At 39.1% G+C, this 27808-nt stretch overlaps 2 protein-coding genes across 3 annotated transcripts in view; one reads left to right on the forward strand and one right to left on the reverse strand.

Moving 5' to 3' along the window:
- Positions 1-13147, reverse strand: part of pde6a (phosphodiesterase 6A, cGMP-specific, rod, alpha) — a 43715-nt gene extending 30568 nt beyond the window's left edge. The window contains exons 1-8 of one of the 2 annotated variants that reach the window (XM_062999954.1): positions 13035-13147; positions 11193-11679; positions 3118-3270; positions 2514-2603; positions 2285-2425; positions 1130-1204; positions 979-1043; positions 636-702 (exon numbers count right to left, since the gene is read on the reverse strand). In XM_062999954.1, coding sequence (XP_062856024.1) covers positions 636-702; positions 979-1043; positions 1130-1204; positions 2285-2425; positions 2514-2603; positions 3118-3270; positions 11193-11669 — 1068 coding nt within the window. In that variant the 5' untranslated portion in view covers positions 11670-11679; positions 13035-13147. Of the gene's footprint in view, positions 1-635; positions 703-978; positions 1044-1129; positions 1205-2284; positions 2426-2513; positions 2604-2900; positions 2930-3117; positions 3271-11192; positions 11680-13034 lie in introns of those variants that run through there. The other variant, XM_062999955.1, reaches the window with a different exon arrangement.
- Positions 13148-16578: 3431 nt separating this feature from the next.
- On the forward strand, positions 16579-27672 carry slc26a2 (solute carrier family 26 member 2). Its single transcript, XM_062999956.1, has 4 exons — positions 16579-16626; positions 23199-23801; positions 25013-25752; positions 26922-27672. The coding sequence occupies exons 2-4, from the start codon at positions 23223-23225 to the stop codon at positions 27670-27672; spliced, it is 2070 nt and encodes a 689-aa protein (XP_062856026.1). The 5' UTR covers positions 16579-16626; positions 23199-23222.
- The last annotated feature ends 136 nt before the right edge of the window (positions 27673-27808 follow it).

Genomic DNA, 27808 nt, shown 5'->3' on the forward strand with positions numbered 1-27808 from the left:
TCAGGGGCCAAACTGTATCAACTTTGCAGTTGTGGAGCCTGAACCTATACAATTAAAAAAAAAAACATTTTTAGACATTTTAGACATTATTTTTTGCATGTAGGTATTAATAAAACATGGGTATTGGTAAAATTAGGCAGTTGTATTTCTGGCTGCAGTTGGATGCTGATCCATTTATAGACCCACATAACTGTCCATCACAATACACAATTCAATAACTACCTATTAAAAATGTCCCTTTGCCAACCACATGTAATTACACCCTTCTGCTGCTTTGAAACCATTCTTCCAGCCCATTACACAGCGTTACTTGTGTTTATATACAGTAATTTGCTCTTTGTATGTTCTTCACACAGCACAAATCTGGCCAATAACTGACCAATATCTGCATTTATGCTAGATTTGTTTAGCTTCACAACATATTGACTTTGAATAATGAGCTATAGACAAATCTAATTTCTTGACCAGAAAGCTTATGTGGCTCTTATGGTCTGTGGCATTAATGTATTCTCATGCCTGTTGCACCCCTTACTAAAATCATTTCTAATCACTGTTAATGGCATAGGATGTAGTGTGTTTGTCTCTTTATTTATTAATAAATGGCCATTTTGTTAGTGCATATAGAAAACTCTTACCAGGCCGGTTTCAGCTACGTAAGTAGGCAATCCACTGACCAGAGCCCAGTGGTCAGCAGGAGGGTTCCTATACAACATTACAAGAATATGATTAAATATTATACATAATTGGATTTTTGCTTGTATCTTATGCATGGAATCATGTTGTGGCCTTAATAGTGTAATGCTAATGCACTGTTATATTGTTTCTGCTGTTATTGCGTCTATTGTATTGTGTCTTCTTACTCTCTGTTTTAATAACAACAGAGACTATATTGGACCATGGCTACATCTGATAAGGCTATAATTAAAGTCCAGGTAATTAAATGCTGAGTTTAAAGATCATAAATGTGAAATGACTTACGGTATTACTTTAATATCCTCCTTTCCATGTAATATATAATCAATCACTTTGTAGAAATTGATTTCCTAAGAAGAAAATACATTGCATAAATATCACAGTTGTATTTATGACAAAGAATACTTGCTAAGGTAAGGAGTAAAGAGGCACTCACTCTGCCATCAGGAGTCTTTGGTCCTGAATATGGAGGCACCTCACCCATTAGAACTGGCCAAAGATCAAAGAATTCCTAAAAAGCATAAGAAGTGATAATACAGTACTGAATGCACCCAATAATGTACAGTGGTGACAATGCATTATCATAATAAAGTGCATATTTTCTTTGTCATTATGACTTCTGAGGAAGTTGCCAAGTGTTGCCAAAAGCACCTTTTAACACCATAATTTTATAACCATGTATAATTTCTGGTATATAAACTTGAATATACCATTAAACAATAATATACCATTAAAGTGCTAAAAGTTCTGTGTTAACAGAGGTAGCACTGCCCACAGACAGTGTGTACAAGGCCTAGCAGTACTACAGATGCATATTTAAGACTTTCATTTCTTACATTTATTGTTTTATGTCTTTTTGCATTGTTTGAACAGAAGTGAATACCTTACTGTCCCCACATTTGTCTGGTAGAGCAGATACAGTATACGGGTCAAGTATGAAATATAATTTCATTTGCATACATGCAAGAATTTATTTAAAACAATCATAGCAATGTTTATTAGTCCCTTACAACCCCAACAACTGCATTAAGCTATAAAGATTACAAAATTCTACTATTTTTCTCTATCTGTTTTAATGGTAACACATAAATTGCCAATCCCAGTATATAGTTTATGCATTTTCTGCCCGATTGCATCATGCTTTCTCACCACCAATGCCGATCCCCGCTCTGATTGAGGAGAACAAAGCTAACCCACGCCCCCTCCGACACGTGGGCAGCATGCCGTATGCATCTTGTCACGTGCTTGTCAGCACTGTGTACGGAGAGCACTGTGTCCAGCACTCTTTTCCCATCTCTGTGCAGGCGCCATCAATAAGCCAGCAGAGGTCGTAATTGCATTAGTTATAAGAGAGTCCCTATTTGGCTTTTTAATATCCCACCCCTATCTGAACAACAGGCCAATCGTTGTTCATGCGGTGTCTCAGCCCAGCCGGCAGGCTGAGACTCGATACGATGTATTCGAGATCCCAGCTCTGGTTCCAGCGTGTGTTTTTAGCGCTGCGCCACCTGAGCGGCCCATAAAAGACAAAGTTAAAGGAGCGCTGACATTATAAGTAATATGCATGGTTAATTTTGTGTAATTAAATCACCTTAGTTTTGGTCATGTCCAGCAGCCCTACAGAGTAGCGGTCACAGTTGAGAAAAGCTCGCACTGTATACAGGGCTTTGTGGAACTGCCTCTCAATGTCTGTCAGCTCCTCAAACACTTTACTGGCAGACCAGAGCAAAACCTGTAATACAGATGAGAATCAAAACAGCAGTTAGACAGCTGGACTAGCTATGTTATTTGCAATTGACTAAAAGATGTTTTCGTCTCACCTGCCCTCTTCTAGTTTCACAGTTGTGCATGTAACTCAGGTAAAACACTCGAAGAACAAGATTGGCAAAGTTTAGATATTTCTGCAGTGCCTGAAAGGAAACCATATTGTAAGGAATTAAAGCTGCTGGTTGGATGATTGGGGGTTGTACCAAGCTGTAGTGGAAAACACTTTTAAAGGTGAGTGATGTGCTGCCTTACCACACATGAATTTATCTGATAATTAAAATGTAATTTTTCATATGTTCTATGTAGTCATGAAAATAGTAACACAAATGCACGTCCATATATTTTTCTACATATTGCCTGTACATAGTCTTATAGTTTGTATATTTTTGTGTTTAATGTTTAATGTATACATTGCAAATTCCTTGTGTGTATCCACATACTTGGCCAATAAATCTGATTCTGATGACACATCTATGTGATTGCCATGTGATTGCTATGGACCTCTTGCACAATGTGTGATCATTAGGTGGTGGTGGTGGGGTCGTCATACTTTTGGCCAAATAGTATAGGTACTGTATAAACCCAAATTAATCTATAAGTAATAACATAATTTAATGTACTATATCATAGACAAACAGACTGATAAAAATGTAACACCTCCTCATCCTGCGTGGTGAAACAGGAGCCTCCTATCTTGTTTACTGCCATTATGACTGCCATCACATCCTTGCCGTTCATGATGGGAACAGCCAACACGTTCCTTGTTTGATACTCTGTCAGTATGTCCACAAAGTCACTGAAGTTGGCGTTCTGAACAAACAACCAAAGTTGATATTTTACACGAATTATAAAGACAAATATAAATAATAGAATAGTATACACCGATCAGCCATAACATTAAAACCACCTCCTTGTTTCTACACTCACTGTCCATTTTATCAGCTCTACTTACCATATAGAAGTACTTTGTACTTCTACAATTACTGACTGTAGCCCATGTGTTTCCCTTCATGCTTCATGCTTCAGTCACCGTTCATGCTGTTCTTCAATGGTCAGGACTCTCCCAGGACCACTACAGATTAGGCTTATCAATTATCGCTTATCAATTGCTGCTGTTTGAGTTGGTCATCTTTGAGATCTTCATCAGTGGTCACAGGATGCTGCCCACGGGGCGCTGTTGGCTGGATATATTTGGATGGTGGACTATTCTCAGGCCAGTTGTGACATTGAGGTGTTTAAAAACTCCATCAGTGCTGCTGTGTCTTATCCACTCATACCAGCACAACACACACTAACACACCACCACCATGTCAGTGTCACTGCAGTGGTGAGAATGATCCACCACCCAAATAATACCTGCTCTGTAGTGCAGTGTTAATTTTGACAGCAAATTTTGATTTACTTTTAGTCATAGTCTTTTCACTAAAATGTAATTTAGTTTTAGGCATAATTTAGTCATCTGAATTGTTTTAGTTTTAGTCTAGTTTTAGTCGACTAATTATCATAAGAATATAGTCGACTAAATCTACAGTCGATTCAGTCGACTAAAATACATATTTGTTTGTTTATTAGGATTTTAACGTCATGTTTTTACACATTGGTTACATTCATGACAGGAACGGTAGTTATTCATTACACAAGATTATCGAACACAGTCATGGACAAATTTAGTATCTTCAATTCACCTCACTTGCACGTCTTTGGACTGTGGGAGGAAACCGGAGCACCCGGAGGAAACTCACGCAGACACGGGGAGAACATGCAAACTCCACGCAGAAAGGACCCGGACCGCCCCACCTGGGGTTCGAACCCAGGACCTTCTTGCTGTGAGGCGACAGCGCAACCCACTTAGCCACCGTGCCGCCCTAAAATACATATAAAGGGTGTAAAATGTAAATGCTTTTTTATCACTTCCCTTAAATTGTTTAAGTCATTATATACTTACACAAAATGAAACATTTTTAACCAGTTATGGAATATTATTAATGTTTGAATGTGCAATACACACAAAACCAGATTTAACTTATTTCAAACATCTTTATTTAACTGACCTTGCTTATTGAGCATAACAATAACAAAATATTAATGACCAGTAGGCCTGCTCTGCCTGAAAAATATATGCATTGTTCATAACAAATTGCATATTACATTCTTTATAAAACTGGGTACTGTAAAAGCAGCTGTGACATTATGTTGCCATTATACTGCCAGCAGTGCCAGATGTTTCAGATTTGTTGTGTTTTTACTCGTCGCCCCACATGGTTTACACATCGTCCTGTTTTTCACGTCAAATGAGAAATGTGTCCAGATATCGGCTCTCCTGTTTCTCCCTGTTGACATTGTGGAGTTAATCTAGTTCCATGAGTAAAGACAGTTCACAGGCTAGTCTGGTCTTCCCGGGTTTAGAGCAAACTTGTGCGAGTGTGCTCTTACCGCGGTACAGAGCTATCTCTATCTACGGCTCTGCCGCGGTACTGCAAAAGATTAGTACTGCTTGTCCCGCCCCTCCACAAACGCTAAAGTAGTTATGATTGGATCTCTTCCTAACTTGTCCCTACCTTCCACAAAACTAAATCAGTTCTGATTGGATGTCGTCCCTGCCAAACATTTTTGTCTCGTTTTTATTCGCTGACGAAAGTGTCGATTCATGATTTATAGTTTTTATCCTTTTATGTAGTTTTTATTTAGTCGAAAATCTATTTATTTATAATCTATATAATCTATTTATCTATCTATTTTATTTATGACGAAAATCATTCGTCAACGAAATTAACACTGCTGTAGTGGTCCAGTGAGGGTCCTGACCATTGAAGAACAGGGTGAAAGCAGGCTAAAATAGTATGTAGAGAATCAGATGGACTACAGTCAGTAATTGTAGAACTACAAAGTGCTTCTATATGGTTAGTGGAGCTGATAAAATGGACAGTGAGTGTAGAAACAAGGAGGTGGTTTTAATGTTATGGCTGATCAGTGTATATTGGTATTACTTTGATCATTTTAGGAAATCAATCATGGGATGTAACCTCCTGATAAAACACAGTTTTTCAGTTGTGCAGTTACTTCATTAATACTTTTGCAGAACTGAAATATTAAGACAAGTCTATGTAAATGTAATGACACTGTATTGCTTGAATATCACTGCAGAGTAAAAGGTGAAGCCAAGGTAAGCTGCTGCTATTCCGCTGACTCGAAGAATACAGCTTTAGTGTACTGACCTTAAAATCTAATCCTGGATCACTCTAATTCAAGCGAGATTAAAGCGCTTTATTCCCTGTGCACCTCTAGCCAGAAAAAAAAAGGACTCAGACCTAGAATAATACCTTTGCCTCCTATGCATGAAAGGCCCTGATATTATTATATAGGGCAAATAATTAACACAGTGTGCAATTAAAACAATCAAACCAAGGACAAATCCTTAGCACATAAATAACAAGCATTGTTAATTATTTATTATTGAATTGAAGAGGGCTAAAACATGTGCAATACAGAGAGTTTATATTTCAGTCACACATTTCACTTATAATTTATTATAAGTGATTGCTCCGAAGGGGTCGTTTCCTACAGATGAAGGGATCTTCCAAGATGAAAAGCTGCAGGTTTCATGCTCATACAGAGAGACAGTCTGTTCCTCTTAGAAACAATTGCTTCTCGTTAATCAAATAGAATGAGAATTTCATGCCTTATACCTCAGGTCATTGTCATGCATCCGGCTTTTCTCTGCAGTAGCGCATTGTAAGCTAGAATTAATGTCTCTGTCTATATGTGAGCAGTGGTATTCTTCAGAAATTCATCATATGCTTGGTATGCTTATATAATCCTCCTCACTTGTTATAATACATGCAAGCTAACAAAGTATTTAAAATTACAAACCCAAAACCATGAATAAATAAGACATCAATGTTTTGCACATTCTCATTACCTGCATTTTATTGAAAGCGATGAAAGGGTATGATGTTTGATGTTTAAACGGCAGCATATTTTGCTCTGAAATGTTGGTGTACCCCTCAGCATTAATCGTGCCTTCACAGATGTGCAAGTAATTTATGCCACTGGCTCTTACACATTTACATTTTCAGCATTTAGCAGACGCTAGTAAGACGCTCCAAAGCGACTTACACAATGAGCTTAACACGATGAGCAATTGAGGGTTAAGGGCCTTGCTCAGGGACCCAACAGAGGCAACTTGGTGGTGGCGGGGCTTGAACCGGCAACCTTCTGCTTACTAGTCCAGTACCTTAACCACTGAGCTATCTGAGCTGCATTTAATGACAGATGTTGACTTTTAAACTTTGTGCTGGTAACAATGAGGATGGTCCTTTTTTCTTTTTGGCCTGGAGGACATGACAGTCATACTATTTAAAAACTGGACTTGTCAGACCACAGCATACATTTCCACTTTGTAACAGATTTAGTAGTAAAGTATATTTATATAGAAACCCTTTTTGTGCTATTTTCATTAAAGACAGTTTACAAATCACTGTCACTGACTGAAATTGGGGCTGTAATATATATAACATTAACATTATATCCACCTCCTTGTTTCTAAACTCACTGTCCATTTTATCAGCTCCACTTACCAAATAGAAGCACTTTGTAGTTCTACAATTATTCACTGTAGTCCATCCATTCTCTACATGATGTTTTAGCCTGCTTTCACCCTGTTCTTCAATGGTCAGGACCCCCACAGAGCAGGTATTATTTAGGTGGTGGGTCATTCTCAGCACTGCAGTGACACTGACATGGTGGTGGTGTGTTAGTGTGTGTTGTGCTGGTATGAGTGGATCAGACACAGCAGTGCTGCTGTAGTTTTTAAATACCATGTCCACTCACTGTCCACTCTATTAGACACTCCTACCTAGTTGGTCCACCTTGTAGATGTAAAGTCAGAGACGATCGCTCATCTATTGCTGCTGTTTGAGTTGCTCATCTTCTAGACTTTCATCAGTGGTCACAGGACGCTGCCCATGGGGCGCTGTTGGCTAGATATTTTTGGTTGGTGGACTATTCTCAGTCCAGCAGTGACAGTGAGGTGTTTAAAAATTCCATCGGCATTGCTGTGTCTGATCCACTCATACTAGCACAACACACACTAACACACCACCACCACGTCAGTGTCACTGCAGTGCTGAAATGATCCACCACCCAAATAATACCTGCTCTGTAGTGGTCCTGTGGGGGTCCTGACCACTGAAGAACAGCATGAAAGGGGGCTAACAAAGCATGCAGAGAAACAGATGGACTACAGTCAGTAATTGTAGAACTACAAAGTGCTTCTATGGTAAGTGGAGCTGATAAATTGGACTGTGAGTGTAGAAACAAGGAGGTGGTTTTAATGTTATGGGTGATCTGTGTATTTACAGTAGGAAACAGATCTGGACTGCAGACAGGCCAGTCAAGCACACACACTTTGTGTCTAAAAAGCCACAATGTTTGTGCAAAGATCTGACATTGTTTTGCTTAAATAATCATGAACTTCCTTTAAAAAGATGTTGCCCTGTGGCAGCACGTGTTTCTAAAGTCACAATACATGCCTCTGCATCAGTGGTACCTTCATACATGTTCAAATCACTTACGCACTGATGCACTCCATACCATGACAGATGCTGACTTTGCATCTTTTGCTGACAACTTGGTACTGAGAATTCAACACTGTCTTTCCAGTCTTTCAGTCCAAATGAGATAAGCTCAGGCCTAGAGAACTGGCATTTCTGCAGTTCTAGCACTAATTGTTGCATATTTGCAAGTGGAATGTTTGTCCATTCCTGCTTGATTCCAGACTTCTGCTGCTCTACAGTCTGTGGTAGCTGTCATCTGATTCTGCTCCTCATGCTGCACCATACATTTTCAATAGGAGACAGATCTGGACTGCAGACAGGCCAGTCAAGGACACAGATTCTGTGTCTGCAAAGCCATACTGTTGTAACGCAGAATGAGGCCTGGCATCATCTTGCTGAAACAATCATGTACTTCTAGGGAAATGATGTCGCCTTCATGACAGCATGTGTCTCTAAAATCCCAATACACACCTCCATGTCAATTGTACCTTTGTTATCTATGCCAATTGGCACTGATGCACTCGCATACTATAACATATGTTGGCTTTGGCACCTTTAACTGATAACAGTCTGGATGGTCTTTTTATCTTTGACACAGAGAACTCGACATCCTTTTTGCCCGACAACAAGCTGAACCGTGGACTCATCTGACCACAGCACACATTTCCACTGTTTTTCGAACCATCAGTAGTGTTTCTGCATAGAGTTGATGTCTGGCTTTGTGTAATAGAGTTGTGCAATGAGAGCTCAAAGGTCATGCACATTTAACAGTCATTTTTGGCTTTGCCCTACATGGAAAGAGATTCCTCCCGATTCCCTGAATCTTTTTCACAATATTATAAACAGTAGATTGTAAAACACAAAATTTATTGCGATCTTGTTTCGAGGAATGTTCTTTTTAAACTAACTGGCCATTCTCTTTTGAAGTTTGGTGACCCATCATTGCTTGTACAGACTGATCCTGTGGTGGATCCTCCTTTTACACCTAATCATGATTCCCTCATCTGTTACCAATTCACCTGCTTAGCGTGGCATGCTGTAACTTGAATAGTCAATAAACTTTTCACTTTTATTTAGCCTCTGTCCCGATATTTTTTACCCTTGTCAGGTAAATAAAGATTCAAGAAAATTAACAGATCACAGATTCTTCTCTTTTCTGCATTGCACATGTCCCAGCTTTTTTTTTTTTTTTTAAGAATAAGTATGTGTTATTGTAATTTCCAGTATGCAAAGTGTTATATGGTATGATATTATATATGGTTTCTATATAGTTTCTTAAACTGTATTTTGAATACAGGATACAACTCCATGTACTCTGTTTAAACATGTACATTGTGGGACTAAAATGATAATATGAAAATATACAGTCTTACACTGCTCTCTACTGGTCAGCATTATACCCTCAGCTGTGTTGATAATATTGCTATGAATTATGTCACATCATGCTTTTGGCAATATTGAAAGTATTGTTAATACTGTCTGTAATACTGTGTATGTTAGTGCTGAGGGCGGCACAGTGGCTAAGTGGGTAGCACTGTTGCCTCACAGCAAGAAGGTCCCGGGTTCGATCCCCAGGTGGGGCGGTCCGGGCCCTTTCTGGGTGGAGTTTGTTCCGCGTGGGTTTCCTCCGGGTGCTCTGGTTTTCTCCCACAGTCCAAAGACATGCAAGTGAGGTGAACTGGAGACACTAAAGTGTCCATGATTGTGTTTGATATAACCTTGTGAAATGATGAATCTTGTGTAATGATTAACTACCGTTCCTGTCATGAATGTAACCAAAGTGTAAAATATGACGTTAAAATCCTAATAAACAAACATACACTGTGATGCACTTTTGACATTATTTATTAATTCAACCTGTGAATGTTTTTACTGTATTTCTTAATGTACAACCCCTAATCAAAAAAGTTGGGGCAGTAAGGAAAATGCTAATAAAATAAAATGCAGTGTTTTTTACATTTCTTTTGACTTTTATTTCATTGCAGACAGTATAAACCCAAAATATTTTATGTTTTGTCTGGTCACTTTCATTCCATTTATTTTTGTACATGCATTCCTGCATTTCAGGCCTGCAACACATTCCAAAAAAGTTGGAACAATGTTTCTAAAAGGAAGTTGCATATTTATCTCTTTACAGTGCATAAAATCATTAAACAATTCACGGAATCTGTAGGCAACAACAAAAGCATAAGTCAAACACCTGTGATCTCCAATCTCTTACACAGTACTGCATCAAGAACCATCATTCATCAATAGATGATATAACCACATGGGCACATTTTGTCAAGCACTACAATACCTCGTTACATTTACAAATGCCACTTGAAACTTTACTCTGCAAAAAGGAAGCCTCATGTTAACTATGTTCAGAAGCGGCGTCAAGTTCTCTGGGCTTAAAGGTATCTGGGATGGACCATCACACAGTGGAAAAATGTATTGTAGTCAGACATATCAATAACCCTAGATTTTTTAAAAGAAACTGAACTAAGACAAAAAAGACCAGAATGTTATTAGCAACAGGCAAGGCAATTTACACTTTGATGGCAGCACTAATGCAAAAAAGTACATTAAGACTTTAGAGCAACATATGCAGCCTTCAAGACAACATCTTTTCCACAGCATCCAAGCATTTTTCAACAAAACCACATGTTGCACATGGCTGCGAAAGAAGAGAGTACAGGTACTGGACTGGCCTGCCTGCAGTGCTGACCTGTCCCCAACAAAGAACTTAGGGGACAAAATAAGATCTTAAATACCTCATAGCCTTGTATTCTGGGTGCCGAAATGTCTTAAGAGTTTGAGAAAATGTGGCAACATTACAAAGTGGTAAATGCTTTACCGTCCCAACTTTTTTGAAATGTCATGCAGGTCTGAAATGTAAATGAAATTGAAATGGATGGATATTAAAGAAATTAAGATGACAAAATATAAAATGTTAGGTTCATACAATCTGCAATAAAATAAAAGTCAGTGTAAAAAACACTGCATTGTTTTATTTTCATTTTCCACACTGTCCCAACTTTTTCTGATTTGGGCTTGTACGCATCACTTTAAAACTTGCTATTAAGCTTAGTAGTAGTAGTAGTAAGTTTAAAACTCAAAGATTAATTGTATAATTTAAATACATATTTACTATATATATTATCATATATTTCCTAATAGTAGATTTTGCCCTACCTGTGTCACATCAGGTACATTGACCATCTTTTTTACTGTGGCCACATGCCCCACAATTCCTGTGTCCAGTGGGTAAACAATCTCACTATCTGGAGGCACTAGGCACTCCTCGAGTGTAGCATCCTTGTGGACATTGAAAAGGCGTGTAGCAAGCTCAGCTGTGCCATTCCTCTGCCTGTACATGAAAAGGCTCATGCGGTCAGCACGCATTATAAAGCTTAGATGCCGCATTAGGTTGAACACAGCCTTCTCCATCTGTAGATGATCCTGCAGGTCCCGCACCATGTCAAACACGACCTCACTCTCCTCCAGTGAACTTAGTTCATGGTACTGGCTCGTGTCAACGTCTGTCTTCTTTGATGTGGACAGCAGATTTGAGATGACTTGGGCCCGAAAATGGGAGTCATAATATTGCTTGGCAAAGGTGGGATTACTGTCCAGAAACTTCTCAGCCACATCTTCGTCCACTACAGCCATGGAGCCTTAACTGAGAAGAAATTTACACTTGTTCTGAGAGTTTCCAAAAAGACTGTACCTGCACACCCCTCAGTGCTGAGGCTTCGAATGAACAACTGGGGATTATCAGGATTGTTTTAAGAAGGCATGCACGCCTATAATCCTGCATCCAATTATTATATGTGTTCACCTCAGTGGTCAGATACAGGATAGTAGTCAACAGAATCTTAAGTTGGAAAACAAAAAGGTGAAATACACTTAGTGTGTTTTTAAGTAAGTAAGGTATAAATTATGAATTATAAATTATTGGAAAAGGCTCTTAAACATGCACAATTTAAAGCAGTATGGGGTCAGAGGCATTAATTAAGAATTCTAAAAGGGCACCAGAGAGAAGCACTTAACCTTAATAGAGCCCTAGACTGTACAGCCTATCGAAAGTTCCTCTACCATTATACCATTCAAAGGTTGCAATACAACAAAGCAAGTCTTAGATATTAACAGTTCACTTAGTTTCGTTTAAATCATGGAATATCATAGCGTTTTAGAGACAAATCTTCTAAACAACACTTAAAAGCTACAAACTTCTTAATTCTTGTCAGTTGGTTCCATAGTTTGTAAAATAATAGTTAATGGAAAAAGAAGTATTAAAGGTCCCTGTATGAAATGGTCTCCTGACTTGAATTCTGTTGAATATAAGTGAAGGATTAAAAAAAATGTACATTTATTAGAAACACCCTTATAACCCAAATAAAAGATTAAAAATGAGAGATTAGCCTAAATTCATTCACAATGTGGCAAAAAAAAAAAAAAAATTCTACATTAAATTGTGCTGTAATTGCCAATGGCTTTACAACAAATTACTACTTACTAAATATTAAAAATACTACCTATAAAAATGACTAAATACTTCATGTTATTTCTAGGGCTGTCAAACGATTAAAATTTTTAATCGCGATTAATCTCTGAATTTCATATAGTTAATCGCGATTAATCACATTAAAAAAAATCTGTGTAAATGTTATAGAAAACAAGGATTTTTAAGTGAAATGTTACAATTACAATGGTGAACACATTTTATGCTAAATGTACTAATGTTAAAAACTGCTGGGACAAGAGAAAACTGTAAGGGAGTTTTATTCACTCACATACTAGGCAGTAATACTATCCAGTGGTTTAATGGACGTTTCTACACGAACTGAGTGTGTTTAGACTAGGGTGGCCAGATTCATAGTAACAAAAAGGAGGACATTACACCCCAAAAAGCCGGACATCTTATTAGGAACAGGGGGACATGCTACTGCAACACACAGAATGAATCCAGAACCCATATAACAGTTTTTGACCAATATAAGCAAGAATTATATAACAAATGACTGTTTTACTCACTAAATGTTGTGTCTTTTCATATTTAGGTCCGTTCATCGCTGCCTCAAAAGTTTACTTTTTGGCATTTTCACCGCGTTCCTGATCATGAGAGCTGAGTGATTGACTCAGGTAGCGCGGTGTTTACAAAACAGAGAGGGCGGGCGAAATTCAACCACCCAATCACAGACTAGCATTTAGAGGGCGGACCTTCTCCGATTGGCCAGTGGTAGCTCTATAAGGAGTCAAATGAGGCTGTTAAACCAATGAAATACAAAGCATTTGTTTCGACATGTACCTGAGCCAATGGTAAATAATATTGATCAAAAATGAAACCAGTTCACTCCAAAAGGAGGATTTTTAAGTGTCCGTCCTAGCGTTACGTGAGTGTGCATTACTACGACACTACCACGCTCGGTAACATTATGTTAACAAACCGCAAATAAAAAACGGTGGCAAGTCCGACATTAAAACGTTTGTTCTACCAGTCAAGTCTCAACATGAACTAGAATTTGCGTTAACGGCACTAATTTTTATAATCGCGTTAAATTGAGATTGCGTTAATGCGTTATTATCGCGTTAACTTCGACAGCCCTAGTTATTTCTTATTGCAGTGCTTACTAATTTCACCTTTTTATTCAAAATAAAAATTATATTTCTAAATTTCAAGCTGATGTATGTACAAGTAGAATGTTAAAGTCAAAGGTGTCTCAATACATCTTTTCTCAATACGTTTTCTTTCATAGTATTATTACTATTAACTACTACTACTACTACTATGACATTTGTGGCTTAGTAGTTAAACAAAGTGAAACGGGAGAACATTTTACCAAAAGCTCACACTTTCAACAGTCAACAGTCGTTTCTGTCTATATTTTCCCCTGGGGTAGCACTAGCCAGGGACAATTCTCCCCTAAACAAATATTTTAATATTATTATTCCTGAAATATGAGAAGAATTAAGCCAAATATAAGGCAATTATTAGAGTTGGAGGGTTGCCTCAATTCATTCTGGATGAAAGTTATGAATAAGAAAATTTAGACTTTTAAAGTAAGTACTAGTACTGGTGCTGCAAAGCTCTAGAATTAGGGTGACCATATTTTGGTTTTTAAAAAAGAGGACACTTGGGGCAGGATGGTAGCATGGGCCACCTGCACTAGGTGGAAGGATTGGCATTTTTTGGTGATTTAGAAATCCTGACCGAACACATTTTTTAGGTCCAAAAAAAGAAGACATGTCCGGGAAAAAGAGGACATATGGTCACCCTACCAGAATCCCATGTTTAATTTTTTTTTTCTGCATGAGTTTAGAATGTGGACTCCAGTTTCCCCCCATCTCAGATGCTGTCTTTTTTTTTTTATTGCTTTTATTTATAACTGAGTGTGAACAAATAAGTAGCCTAAGTGAGTAATACCCCCTGTGATGAACCGTTGCACTGTCCAGAAAGTATCTTGCCCTGTGTCTTCTATTACAGGTGTAGGCTCTGGAACTGTTGTGACAATAACAATCAGCTTAAAGGGGAAAAAAAACAACAATAATTGTAATTGTAAGGGTGGCATTATGGCACAGTTTGTATAGTGGGTGCCACATAACAGAAACTCGAGGATCTTGGTTTGATCCTTAATTAACTGTGAGATTTGTATGTTCTCCCTGTGTTCACATGGGGTTTTCCCCCATACTTAAGGTTTCTCCCACCTAACAATGCAGAAGGTGGATTGAATGAATGTTAAAAGTGGTGTTGCTCTACAACAGATTAAACCAGGATGTGTTCCTGCTCTGTACCCAATGTTTCAAGGTAGCGATGGACTCTCTGCTACCCTGACCATTAATAAGTTGTTAGTAAAATTAATGAATTAAATATTATCTATATTGTTATTATTAGCATCATTATTAGCATTTCGTTACCAGTTTTGGTATTGTTATTGGTAATAATATGTCGGTTTAAAATATGACATGTTCTAGATGTATATTACCGTACTAAGTAGTATGCGATAGATTGTTCGCATAAATGAATGCCACGTCCTACGTTTAAATACTATGTAGAACGGTAGTGTATGATGTATCTAATTTAGCAAGACATAACATCCGGGATGTTTGTGAGTCACGTGACATAGAGATAAATTACCCACGTGACCGCGGAGTCGCTAATGGTTCAGGGTCGGTGAGTGAGTGAGTGAACCGGATCTCTGATTCAGTTCAGTATCGTCACTATGGTAGTCGGGGGGGAGATGAAACACTTTATATCGTGGACATGATAAGATATGAATGAGCGGGTGAAGTTTATGAGGTGAGTTACTGATCGCATATTAAAGTTTATGACATTTGTAACTGTGCTGTTTTCGGTAAAGTAGGTACACGTCGCCCGTACAGTGAAAGTTACACGTTGCAAAGTTCTTATCAATCGTGCCATTCTTAAGCCATGGGCACCACCGGAGTTCATATGTTTAAATACAGTCAGTCCCTTGTTAATGTTGTGTCTTTATTTTTCATGTGTGATATTCTATAGAGGTTTGAGATAAGTTACAGTTCTACATAGTGCATGAAGATGAGAAGTTCACACACATTTGTTTTGAGTGTCATATGTTGGGTATTAATGTTGCAGGTTGGCAGAAATAAACAGGATCTGGAAACGTTTTTTATGGCAGTTCAATAAAAGCACTTGGCATACAGCTGAGGTTAAATGTTCTTTTTAATAGGTCAGTTGTACCTTAGTGATTAAGGTACTGGACCAGTCAGATGATCAGTGAATGAAACCTTATGACTGCTGAGTTGCCACTGTTGGGCCCCTCAGCAAGGCCCTTGACGCTTAATTGCTTGCATTGTATTCAGTCACAACTGTACCCATCATTTGATAAATCTAATGCAAAAGCATTGATGAACAATATTCTAATTCTTTGTTTTTTATAAGTATAGTTGTAGGGCAGTTGTAGCTTAGTGGTTAAGGTACTGAACTAGTAATCAGAAGTTTGCCAGTTCAAGCCCCACCATCGCCAAGTTGCCACTGTTGGGTCCTTGAGTAATTGTAAGTCGCTTTGGATAAAAGCGTCCACTAAATGCTAAAAATGTAAATGTAGTGTGGGCTTCCTAAAAACGGTTGCGACAATCCATATATAGCAACTTAGATTTTAAATTTAGTGTCGTACAAAGTTATATACATTTTTAAAAAAAAGCTCTCGGTGCCCACATAGATAGGGCTTGTTTGCCTGCACTCATTAGACAGAGCCCAAGCAGCATAGCCATGGACTGAACATTGGGGAAGAGGCAAATCTACCTGGGTGTGGGGGAATTGGGGTTTCCTGCCTGATGGGAAATTTGAAGAATTATAACATTATAGATATAGATATACTAGATATACTTTATTTGTCATATATACATTACATATACAGGTGTACAGTACAATGAAATTCTTTCTTCGCATATCCCAGCTTGTTTGGAAGCCGGGGTCAGAGCGCAGGGTCAGCCATCGTACGGCGCCCCTGGAGCAGACAGGGTTAAGGGCCTTGCTCAGGGACCCAACAGTGGCTGCACAGCATGGATTTGAACCGCCAATCTTCCGGTTGATGGCCCAAAGCTCTACCCACTCGGCTACCACTGTCCCTTCAATTATGCAAAGTTAGTGAGTGGAATATTTTTATTTGTCATTTTTACATCATATTTTACATTTGGACAATGGTAGCCTAGTGGGTAAGGCTTTGGCCTATCTACTGAAAGGGCTATCAATCCCAGCTCTGCCATGCAGCCACTGTTGGGCCCTTGAACAAGGCCCTTAACTCTGTCTGCTCCAGGGGTGCCATACAATGGCTGACCCTGCGCTCTGACCCCAGCCTCCAAACAAGCTGGGATATGCGGAGAAAGAATTTGTTGTACTATACAGCTGTATATGTATATATGACAAATAAAAGCATTCTAGTGTGTTCTTTTCCATTGGACATTGTGATTATGGCCTTGCGTTACAAGAATGGCTAAAAAATGTAGTACATATGGCCATAGATTTTTAGAATCCAGGAATATCACTTGGAGTCATTTCAAAGCAATTCTATTCCCTGAATAACCCATAAAAAATTTTTATAAGTAGAAGTACAAAGTACATTGAACTTCTTACCAACCTCTTTGCCAAGGACAAATTGTAATGTATAATTTAAATCCAAGAACCACAAAAAGGTTGTGCAACAGGTATCACTGTTTAAGCAAGCTTAACATCCCTATAGAACAGAATCAGAATATCTTTACTGTCATTATACCAGCAATACTCTACAGTGTTACAAACGATAAATAAAAAAAAACTAGAATTTACAAAGATTTAGCACAAGAGGTGCCCTGCCCTAAATCTGGCACATCAGAGCTTGACTTAAGTTTGTTGCTGATCACATGGTCAATAATGGATTTTTTTTTTTTTATATTTGGCCACACTTACCAGAAATGTGTGTGGAAATATTTTAAACGAACAAAATATTAATCATCAATGATATCTTAGATGGCATCAACCCTTCAGGATCCCTTCAGATCAAATCCCCCTCAGATCAAGCTCTGAATATAGTCCTTTCATAATATGGCTAAAAACATGCCAAACCAATATATTTTTTCCTGTGCCATTTCACCCCTCCCAATCTAAACAGTTGTACAGCTATTTGCTTAAGCAGCAGCCTTCCACTGGTCAGTTAATGATAATGACAAACCAGCAATTCTAGTATCAAATCTATGCCAATTCACACCGGGTCAAACATGTCTCTCATTACTGAGTGAGTGTAAGTACTTTACCATGTTTTATGATCAGTTCTTGATAATTGGTTTAAAATTTACTTTATCTAGTCTAAAGTATTCACAACTGAAATGGTGGAAAATGCAAGCAATGTCATGCTGAAGCTGTGTTCACACATGGTGTGGTAACCTAAGTTGTTCCGGACACTGGTCTGCTTTGACCCTGAGTTCAATACATGTGGGCATGTTTAAAAAGCATGTTTTTAAACCCTTGTGTGGTCCTGGTTTTTATTTATTTAACGTTTTGTAAGGGTTACCCATTACATACAGAGACATGAAATTAAACAGTTTAGCAATCTGGTCACAAGGACAAATCCTACAACAGTGACACTTTCTCCCAGACAAGCCACGAATCAATCCTAGTATTCAATGTAAAAATGACTTTAGCTAATTAAACATGGATTTTTACAATCTTGTTCATCCATATTTATCAAGAGTTCCAACCATTTTCAGGCTGACTGTATTTAATAGCATGCTGAGTGCTAATTGCTTATTTTAGCAATTCTGTCTATGTCATCAGCATATTTTGATTAAACATTCGCCTTCAGCAAATGTGCAGAGTGAATAACCAATCGTGGTTCAATTTGTGGACAACATTGCAAAGCTACACAGTAGTGTTTCTGTTTAGATTTGGTGCATTATTAAAGTGAAGTAGCAGTGGTAGGTGTACACATACGTGGCCTAGCAGCGAGAGATTAAAAGGATTACAAAAAAAGTTGTTTATTGATCTCTAACAGGATGTTGATTTAGGAGAATGTTCAACTTAAAGAAATTAACGATCATCATGATTATTACTGGATGTTTGGAATGGAATAGAGTGAGCTTAAGTTAGCAATACAGTAAAAACCATACAGAGATTGTGCTTACACACCAGTGTTTTAATCTTTAAATCTTTAATCTTTATCTTTAAGTAGTTAAGATTGAAACGGTTGGAAAAACATGCAAAGTCATGATGAAGTTGTAATGTAAGTCACTCTGGATAAGAGCGTCTGCTAAATACCGAAAATGTATCGTATGATCATGCACAGTGTGGGATGATTTGGTAATGATTATGAGCCAATCATTTTCACAAAACTACCTTTAACATTATCATTAAAATGCATTTGTTTTAAAGCTGTGGGATTTAAACTGTGGCAAAACTTCTATTATTTAAAACAGACCTGTACTGTTTATTTAATGTCTAACAAGTATTAGAGGAATATAGTTAATAATATATTAATTTAAATAATTCCATCACGTTTGTAATGGTTTCCTAATTTCAATGGTTTGGGAACTGAGGACAGTTTTGCAAGTGGAATCCTTGTCCATTCTTGCTTGATACAGGACTTCAGCTGCTCAACAGTCTGTGGTTGCCATTTACATTTACATTTTCAGCATTTAGCAGACGCTTTTATCCAAAGCGACTTACAGTTATGATTGAACACAATTTTGAGCAATTGAGGGTTAAGGGCCTTGCTCAGGGGCTTAACAGTGGCAACTTGGTGGTGGTGAGACTTGAACCGGCAACCTTTTGATTACTAGTCCAGTACCTTAACCACTGAGCTATCACTGCCCTTAAATTTATTTTCCTACTACATACTTTTTAAAAGGGAGACACATCTGGACTGCAGGCAGGCCAGCCAAGCATTTACATTTTGTATCTATAAAGCCATACTGTTGTAGCACATACAGAATGAGGCACCTGACATCATCTTGCCGAAATATTCATGGACTTCTTGAAAAAACACATTGCCTTGATGGCAGCATTTGTCTCTCTTAAATACGCCTCTACTTTGTTACCTGCATATACAGTGCCTAGCAAAAGTTTTCGGCCCCCTTGAACTTTTCAACCTTTTGCCACATTTCAGGCTTCAAAAATAAAGATATGAAATTGTAATTTTTTGTGAATAATCAACAACAAGCGACTTACAGTTATGAATCCTTGTCCATTCTTGTTCACAATCGTGAAGTGGAACGAAATTTATTGGATATTTTAAACTTTTTTTAGAAATAAAAAACTGAAAAGTGGGGCGTGCAATATTATTCGGCCCCTTTACTTTCAGTGCAGCAAACTCACTCCAGAAGTTCAGTGAGGATCTCTGAATGATCCAATGTTGACCTAAATGACTGATGGTGATAAATAGAATCCACCTGTGTGTAATCAAGTCTCCGTATAAATGCACCTGCTCTGTGATAGTCTCAGAGTTCTGTTTAAAGCGCAGAGAGCATCATGAAGACCAAGGAACACACCAGGCAGGTCCGAGATACTGTTGTGGAGAAGTTTAAAGCCGGATTTGGATACAAAAAGATTTCCCAAGCTTTAAACATCTCAAGGAGCACTGTGCAAGCGATCATATTGAAATGGAAGGAGTATCAGACCACTGCAAATCTACCAAGACCCGGCCGTCCCTCTAAACTTTCAGCTCAAACAAGGAGAAGACTGATCAGAGATGCAGCCAAGAGGCCCATGATCACTCTGAATGAACTGCAGAGATCTACAGCTGAGGTGGGAGAATCTGTCCATAGGACACAATCAGTCGTACACTGCACAAATCTGGCCTTTATGGAAGAGTGGCAAGAAGAAAGCCATTTCTCAAAGATATCCATAAAAAGTCTCGTTTAAAGTTTGCCACAAGCCACCTGGGAGACACACCAAACATGTGGAAGAAGGTGCTCTGGTCAGATGAAACCAAAATCGAACTTTTTGGCCACAATGCAAAACGTTATGTTTGGCGTAAAAGCAACACAGCTCATCACCCTGAACACACCATCCCCACTGTCAAACATGGTGGTGGCAGCATCATGGTTTGGGCCTGCTTTTCTTCAGCAGGGACAGGGAAGATGGTTAAAATTGATAGGAAGATGGATGGAGCCAAATACAGGACCATTCTGGAAGAAAACCTGTTGGAGTCTGCAAAAGACCTGAGACTGGGACGGAGATTTATCTTCCAACAAGACAATGATCCAAAACATAAAGCAAAATCTACAATGGAATGGTTCACAAATAAACGTATCCAGGTGTTAGAATGGCCAAGTCAAAGTCCAGACCTGAATCCCATCGAGAATCTGTGGAAAGAGCTGAAAACTGCTGTTCACATACAATGAGACATACCCCAAGCGACTTGCAGCTGTAATCGCAGCAAAAGGTGGCACTACAAAGTATTAACGCAAGGGGGCCGAATAATATTGCACGCCCCACTTTTCAGTTTTTTATTTCTAAAAAAAGTTTAAAATATCCAATAAATTTCGTTCCACTTCACGATTGTGTCCCACTTGTTGTTGATTCTTCAAAAAAAATTACAATTTCATATCGTTATGTTTGAAGCCTGAAATGTGGCAAAAGGTTGAAAAGTTCAAGGGGGCCGAATACTTTTGCTAGGCACTGTATATGCATATCAGCTGTGCCATGAGCAAACATGCAGTCCAATTCCATGACAGATGTTGGCTTTTGCACCTTTCACTAATAACAGTCTGGATGATCCTTTGACCAACAAAACTCAAGTTCCATTTTTTTCGAAGAAAAACAAGCTGAACTGTTTACTCATCTGCCACAGCACACACTTCTACTGTCTTTTGGACATTCTAAGATGAGCTTGAGCCTATAATACTCGGAGGCGTCTCTACATAGAATTGTGTAATAGAGTTTGCATTTCTTGATGTAGTGGTACACTGTGTTAAGTGACAATTGTTTTCTGAAGTACTCCTGAGCCCATATGGCTATATTTGTCAAAGTAGCATGGTTTCTAATGCAATGCTGCTCGAGAGCTCAAAGGTCACGCACGCTTACAGTGTTGTACTGTAGGGTACCTTGCAATCAGAAATGGCTAGAAATCTTTATCTTTAGAAATGCCTTTATCGTTTTGTTTTTGAAGTTTCCATAAACTCATTAAACATCATGTAATTAAAAAGCCTGAAGTGAGTTAATTCAAAGGGTGTCTTAGTACTTTTGTCCATAGTGTATGTCCCCCTTACAGGTATATGTGAACTTTTGACTTCAGCTGTAAATAATAAACGCTGTAAACGCGATTAACGCGTTAAAATTTTAATCGCGATTTAAAAAATTAATCGAGATTAAAAAATTTTAATCTAACTATTTTTATTTGGCTGTCTGTGCCACATACATATGTGTCTCCGTGGTAATTAACTGTATTTCAGATGAATTAGAATGTAAAGCGCATGAACTGTACACAGAACTTTACAAACACTGCTGTTAAATGGAACATAATATACTGTGTAAAGCAGGCAGGTCCGCGATCGGGTTTTATACGGCCCGCATCTTCTGTCTTAAATTGTTCAAACAGAAAAAGTAATCAATTATCGTCGCTGTCCGATGAAAAACTACTTTAAGCGGGTTTCACTTTTTTTACGTGTTAATGAAAAGATGAATGAAATCACGTGATCTTTGTAACGAGTATTTCCATTGGCTGCTAGAGCTGTCCATCAAAACCGCGTAGCTCCGCCTCCCTTCCCCTCCGGTAAAAAGTGAAACTCTTGATGTGTCATCTGTACAGTTTATTCAGGTTATTCTATCACATGGTTATAAACATGATTTATATTTGTGATGTTTGTAGTTTTCTAAAAACACATTTGTATCTGATATTTATATGGACTAAGCGTTTACATGGACTGTATTAATTAACACTTTTTTATAGCTATAGTCAATAACTTCTGTCTGGTAACTTGATTGTTTCAGGTATTTATAGGTATTTAAATGGTAATGTAGAACAGTATTTCCCAGTCATGTTTCTGCACATTACAGTATTAAAAGGTTTTCTTAGTAGATCTATGAAATAATCATATCTGTGTTTTGATGCTTTATTGATGCTTAATATTAGATCAAAATATTTTGAAAAGCATTATTTCTTAGTAAAATGTCAAGTATTGTTCAATATGAACGTCTTTTTTCTGGTTTGTCTTGTGGTTATGTATGACAGGAAATACCAATGCATATTTTATTGTTTAAAATACTGTCATCAGGGACTGCTGGCCCTCAGGCACTTTCACATTATCAAATCTGTCCCTCCTCAAAAAAAGTTTGAGGGGGGGTATTATGAACAGGAAAAGATTCTGACTTTTGGCAAATAATGTGCTTTCTAAAATGAATTTTATCATATTTTATGAATGGTTTCATTGGTGAACGTATTCTTGCAATAAAAATGTGCATAACTGTTCAAATTTTGCTTAATTATTAGTTTGCGATTAATTGAGAGTTCAGATAAGGTTTGATTGATGCATCTGACTGGTGCCATGCAGCAAATATTGACTGTCTAGAGTAATTCTTGTACATTGATAACATTATTTATTTTGTATTAAGGCCATATCACATTCTACTTCCACCCAGATTAAGATACATGCGTTCCATTTCCTCTGTCACAATGTCTTAATTTGTCAAACTGATATGTAGGATTGGCACCTGCAATCCATGTAATCTAGTTCTTTCTTTGACTCTAGGGGAGAGCACTGGATCACAGCACAATGTCAGGAGGTGAAGGTGACCAGGCTGCAGCAATGGCTGGACCTGAAAAAGACTACGCTCCATTGATCTTGGAGGAATGTGAAAAAGAGGAGGAACCTCTCAGTGTGGTACTAGGACGAAAGCTAAAAAAACAGTGTTCCTGTAGCCCGGCTCAAGCCAAAGCTCTACTTTTCAACTCCGTACCCATCCTGAAATGGCTGCCACATTATCAGATCAAAAACTGGCTCCTGGGTGACCTGATGTCTGGACTTCTTGTCGGTATTCTGCTGGTTCCTCAATCTATTGCTTACTCGCTGCTGGCAAGCCAGGATCCCATCTATGGGCTCTACACATCCTTCTTCTCCAGCATCATCTATGCCCTGCTTGGCACATCTAGGCACATTTCGGTGGGGATCTTTGGAGTGCTGTGCTTGCTGGTGGGCCAGGTGGTGGACAGAGAGCTGGCCTTGGCTGGGTATCTTGCAGACAAGCAGGTAAACCTCACCAGTCTGGAGAACAGCACAATGCCAGACTGTGATCGTAGCTGCTACGCCATCATCGTAGGGGCTACTGTCACCTTCACAGCTGGAGTGTACCAGGTATGTGTATACCAAGATGAGGAAAATTTACAGCACAGGCTTATCAAATTTTTCTCTGTGCCTTCATTTAAAGTAGTTACACTGATCAGCCATAACATTAAAACCACCTCCTTGTTTCTACACTCACTGTCCATTTTATCAGCTCCACTTACCATATAGAAGCACTTTGTAGTTCAACAATTACTGACTGTAGTCCATCTGTTTATCTACATACTGTTTTAGCCTGCTTTCACCCTGTTCTTCAATGGTCAGGACCCCCACAGGACCACTACAGAGCAGGTATTATTTAGGTGGTGGATCATTCTCAGCACTGCAGTGACACTGACATGGTGGTGGTGTGTTAGTGTGTGTTGTGCTGGTATGAGTGGATCAGACACAGCACTACTGCTGGAGTTTTTAAATACCGTGTCCACTTACTGTCCACTCTATTAGACATTAGACATCATCTATTAGAGATGATCGCTCATCTATTGCTGCTGTTTGTGTTGGTCATCTTCTAGACCTTCATCAGTGGTCACAGGACGCTGCCCTCTGGACGCTGTTGGCTGGGTGTATTTTTGGTTGGTGGACTATTCTCAGTCCAGCAGTGACAGTGATGTGTTTAAAAGCTCCATTAGCTTTGCTGTGTCTGATCCACTCATACCAGAACAACATACAGTAACACACCACCATTATGTCAGTGTCACTGCAGTGCTGAGAATGACTCATTACCCAAGTAATACCTACTCTGTGGTGGTCCTGGAAGAGTCCTGACCATTGAAGAACAGCATGAAAGGGGGCTAACAAGGCATGCAGAGAAACAGATGGACTTCAGTCAGTAATTGTAGAACTAAAAAGTGCTTCTATATGGTAAGTGGAGCCGATGAAATGGACAGTGAGTGTAGAAACAAGGAGTTGGTTTTAATGTTCTGGCTGATCGGTGTACATGAATACATTCTAAATCATTCATTTTATAGTGAAAAGGCTTTTTACAAGTGTAGGGGCTGGCACTGATGCTGGACTAGTAGCCTGGCTCGTAATCAACGTTTTACTTCATTTTACTTTATCATAAAGATCAGAAAACTAAACTAATCAAATTGTGTCTTTATAGACCGTTGCTTTGTGCACAGGGGGTCAGGCATGATTAAACATGATAGGGCCTTTTCCAAACTGCTTATTCAGTGTGTTTAGAAAATCGTATATGCACTTAAAATGTTTTACTCTGGTTTTAGGTTCTAATGGGTCTCCTTCAGGTCGGCTTTGTCTCAGTCTTCCTCTCCGACTCTCTCCTGAGTGGTTTTGCCACCGGTGCCTCTCTCACCATCCTCACCTCCCAGCTGAAGTACCTTCTTGGCTTAAAAATTCCTCGTGCCCAAGGTTGGGGATCACTGATAAAAACCTGGATCAGTTTGCTGAAGAACCTGGGCCAAACCAACATATGTGACCTCATTACCAGCATTATCTGCCTGCTGGTGCTGGTGCCCACCAAAGAGCTGAATGACCGATTTAAATCAAAGCTTAAAGCACCAATTCCCTTTGAGCTTTTTGTGGTCATCATTGCCACTCTGGCCTCCCACTTTGGTCACTTTCAGGAGAAGTTTGGATCAGAAGTGGCCGGCGCTATTCCTACAGGCTTCATGCCTCCTCAGCTGCCAGCCTGGAATCTCATACCCAACATTGCAGTCGATGCCTTTTCAATAGCCATCATCGGCTTTGCAATCACTGTGTCTTTGTCCGAGATGTTTGCACAAAAGCATGGCTATGTGGTGGATCCTAACCAGGAGATGTACGCTATCGGGTTCTGCAATATCTTTCCGTCCTTTTTCCGCTGCTTCACCACCAGCGCTGCCCTCACCAAAACTCTGGTAAAGGAGTCCACTGGGTGCCAGACTCAGATTTCCGGTCTGATTACTGCTCTCGTGCTTCTGCTGGTGCTACTGGTCATCGCTCCTGTCTTCTACTCATTACAAAAGTAGGTGGATGTTTTGATGTATTAGATATATAAGTAAAAAGGGCTTGTTTAATCTTGTATTTAGTACAACAGTGTAATACAGTGGGTACATTACAGCAGCAAAGGTCCTGGAGAACTTGGTTAAATTCTTGTGAGGTTTTCAGTGTGTTCTTGTGAGCTTACTTTAGTTAAGCACCAAATTTGTAGTTCTAAATTACTGACTGTAGTCCATCTGTTTCTCTACATACTTTTTAGCCTGCTTTTACCCTGTCCTTTAATGGTCAGGACCCCCACAGAGCAGGTATTATTTAGGTGGTGGGTCATTCTCAGCACTGCAGTGACACTGACATGGTGGTGGTGTGTTAGTGTGTGTTGTGCTGGTATGAGTGGATAAGACACAGCAGCGCTGCTGGATTTTTAAAATACCATGTCCACTCACTGTCCACTCTATTAGACACTCCTACCTAGTTGATCCACCATGTAGATGTAAAGTCAATCTATTGCTGCTGTTTGAATTGGTCATCATCTAGACCTTCATCAGTGGTCACGGGACGCTGCCCACAGGGTGCTGTTGGCTGGATATATTTTTGGATGATGGACTATTTTCAGTCCAGCAGTGACAATGATATGTTTAAAAACTCCATCAGCGCTGTTGTGTCTGATCCACTCATACCAGCACAACACACACTAACACACCACCACCATGTCAGTGTCACTGAAGTGCTCTGAATGATCCTACTCTGTAGTGGTCCTGGGAGGTCCTGACCATTGAAGAACAGCATAAAAGGGGGCTAATAAAGCATGCAGAGAAACAGATTGACTACAGTCAGTAATTGTAGAACTACAAAGTGCTCCTATATGGTAAGTGGGGCTGATAAAATGGACAGTGAGTGTAGAAACAAGGAGGTGGTTTTAATGTTCTGGCTGATCGGTGTAAGTCTCAATATGCATAAATAAATATATCATTTGTCATTATTATTTAATTTATTACATTTAAATTTAAATGTATTATTTATTATTCAATCTGCTGTCTAAAAACCGAACAATCAAAATTAAACATTAAATGTGAAGACTAAAATTTTGTTTTTGATTTTAAATGTGGGAAATACATGTTGGCACCACTTGGCATTTTACAGGGTTCAGCTGCCTAGCCTCCCTGACCTCAACCTGGTATGTGTTTTTGTTTTCAGGTGCGTGCTGGCTGTCATCATCGTGGTGAACCTGCGGGGTGCTCTAAGGAAGTTCCAGGATGTTCCACAAATGTGGCGTACAAACCGCATCGATGCTTTGATCTGGCTGATCACCATGGCTACATCAGCATTAGTAAACACCGAGCTGGGCCTGCTGGTGGGTGTGCTGGTGTCGGCCTTCTGTGTGCTGGGTCGTACGCAACGTGCCCGAGCCCTCGAGCTAGGACAGGCTGGCCACCGAGAGCTTTTCAAAGAGCTTTCGACTTATAAGGGCCTTCAGACCCAGCATGACATTGCTGTGTTCCGCTACGGGGCTCCAATCTATTATGCCAACCAGACATTGTTTAAGAAGTCTTTGTACAATAGTGTGGGTCTGCATCCGCAGAATGAGAAAACCAGGCAAAAGAAACTAGAGAACGAGAGGAAGAAGAAGGAAATGGCGGAGCATGAAGTATCCACTCCTGTGTTCGTCCCTTCTGTTCATACGCTCATCCTCGACTGCAGTGCTGTGGTATTTCTGGATACAGCAGGGGTCGGTGCTCTGAAGGAGGTCTATAAGGAATATAAGAAGTTAGGAGTGAGGTTGTTGTTAGTGCAGTGCAACACATCTGTGATCCATTCACTGCGCAGGGGTGGTTATTACGATCCAAAGACGGGGAGCAACGAGCTCATTTTTCACACTATTGGTGATGCTGTGTGTTATGCCAAAAACGTGCCATCACAGAATGGCAACTGTGAGACTTCCTGCTGATTATAACATGTTTAATATAAAACACATGTGCCTTAGCTGTAAAAAAAACAATCAAAACATATACATTTTTATATGCTGTTTCTGATGTTAGTGAAGGGCGTGAGTAATATATCAATCAACTACTTATTTTCTGACA

The sequence above is a fragment of the Trichomycterus rosablanca genome, chromosome 8 (assembly GCF_030014385.1).
Source record: "Trichomycterus rosablanca isolate fTriRos1 chromosome 8, fTriRos1.hap1, whole genome shotgun sequence".
Classification (NCBI taxonomy): domain Eukaryota; kingdom Metazoa; phylum Chordata; class Actinopteri; order Siluriformes; family Trichomycteridae; genus Trichomycterus; species Trichomycterus rosablanca.

Excerpts from the sequence above, each read along its gene's own strand:
- slc26a2 (XM_062999956.1), top strand. The coding sequence starts at position 23,223 with ATGTCAGGAGGTGAAGGTGACCAGGCTGCAGCAATGGCTGGACCTGAA. Across the intron at positions 23,802-25,012 it reads TCACAGCTGGAGTGTACCAG|GTTCTAATGGGTCTCCTTCA; the intron begins GTATGTGTATAC and ends CTCTGGTTTTAG. Across the intron at positions 25,753-26,921 it reads GTCTTCTACTCATTACAAAA|GTGCGTGCTGGCTGTCATCA; the intron begins GTAGGTGGATGT and ends TTTTGTTTTCAG.